At 39.3% G+C, this 1,384-nt stretch overlaps 1 protein-coding gene across 1 annotated transcript in view; it reads left to right on the top strand.

Moving 5' to 3' along the window:
• LOC149842966 (subtilisin-like protease SBT4.14) overlaps positions 1 to 1,020 on the top strand; it is a 5,540-nt gene extending 4,520 nt beyond the window's left edge. Inside the window, exon 11 of the mRNA XM_090000790.1 lies at positions 458 to 1,020. Within this exon, the coding sequence (XP_089856916.1) occupies positions 458 to 1,020 (563 nt within the window). The remainder of the gene's footprint in view (positions 1 to 457) is intronic.
• Positions 1,021 to 1,384: the final 364 nt, after the last annotated feature.

Raw genomic sequence — 1,384 nt, 5'->3', positions numbered from 1 at the left:
AAATATAATTAGAGATTCGCCAAATAACATGCCAATAGTTCTATATTGCAATTCATAAAAATAATCTGCAAAATGTCTCTGCTCTCTCCATTGAAATGAATACTCAATTCTCAACATGGTAGGTGCCTATTTTTGCCAATATAAGGGGGGAAAAAAAAACCATGGCAGGTGCTTACAAATAGTTGCAACGAGGGCAGTTGTCATGCTATTTGATATGATGTTATATTCCATCGCAACTGCACATCTCACTTGATGGAGCTATCTATGTATGCCCCCTCGCTTTAACATTCTCATGGTTTCCAAGTGAGATGTACAAGATGGATTGAATACAACCCATGACCGTAACTGCTCTAGATGTGCCTAACCTTGGAAGTTGCTAACCCAGATAGCCCATTATGTCTGAAGATTCAAAGGTGCCTATACCATATCTTTAACCGTTTTTCTTTCTCATTTCCAGCAAAGATGATGGACCCAAGGCTGAATGAGGACGCAGAATTTGCCTACGGTTCGGGTCTATTTGATCCAAGACATGCTGTTCACCCAGGCCTAGTGTATGACATGGACCAATTGTCATACGCCCAATTTCTCTGTAAAGATCACATAGACGGTGCTGCCTTGGGAATCGTGACTGGTGGTCAATATAACAACTGCTCCGCCATACCTGCCGGCCAAGGCTATGATGGTCTCAACTACCCATCGATGCAGGTCCAAGTTAACAATGGATCCGACCTGATCCATGCCGTGTTCTATCGCACAGTGACCAATGTTGGTGCAACAACTTCAGTCTACAAAGCAATGGTCAATGTCCCAAGTGGGCTTAAGATCAGTGTCACACCAGAAACTCTCTTATTTAGCAGACGGGGACAACGTCTATCCTTTAAGGTAGAGGTGAATGGTGATCCTCTTGGCGCCAATCCTATGGCATCAGCTTCACTTGTTTGGGATGATTCAAAACATAAAGTCAAAAGTCCCATCGTTGTATATCAATTGGCTACATTCCAAGGAATCACCCACATGTAAAATGTCAAACTTTCATGATATTGAAATTACACTTTTACTTTATAAGAAGAATTGTTCTTTTAGTAATTATTTTTTCATGTAAAACTTATTTATGACTTATTTTGGAGAAGAGGCTCAAGGATGAGCAAAAATGCAGGCTTTATCTACCCTTTTTAATGTTACTTTTTTCTCTCTTCAATTATTACTTTCTTCTACTTCAGTTTCCTAAATGCTTCATATTCAAATCTTAAAGCTTGCACTTGGAAATGAAACGATGCATGGTTGAAGTGTTTAGCCTGCACGCAATAAGTTTAGAGTTCAAATCCTATTCGTTATAAGTTTGAAACAATAATTTATTTTGTAAATGAGCCGAGTTTGAGTTTGG

This window comes from Nuphar pumila, chromosome 3, assembly GCF_984573655.1.
Source record: "Nuphar pumila chromosome 3, dmNupPumi1.hap1.1, whole genome shotgun sequence".
Classification (NCBI taxonomy): Eukaryota; Viridiplantae; Streptophyta; class Magnoliopsida; order Nymphaeales; family Nymphaeaceae; genus Nuphar; species Nuphar pumila.
Note: the sequence above shows the minus strand (reverse complement) of the source record. Positions and strands in the feature narration are given on the sequence as shown.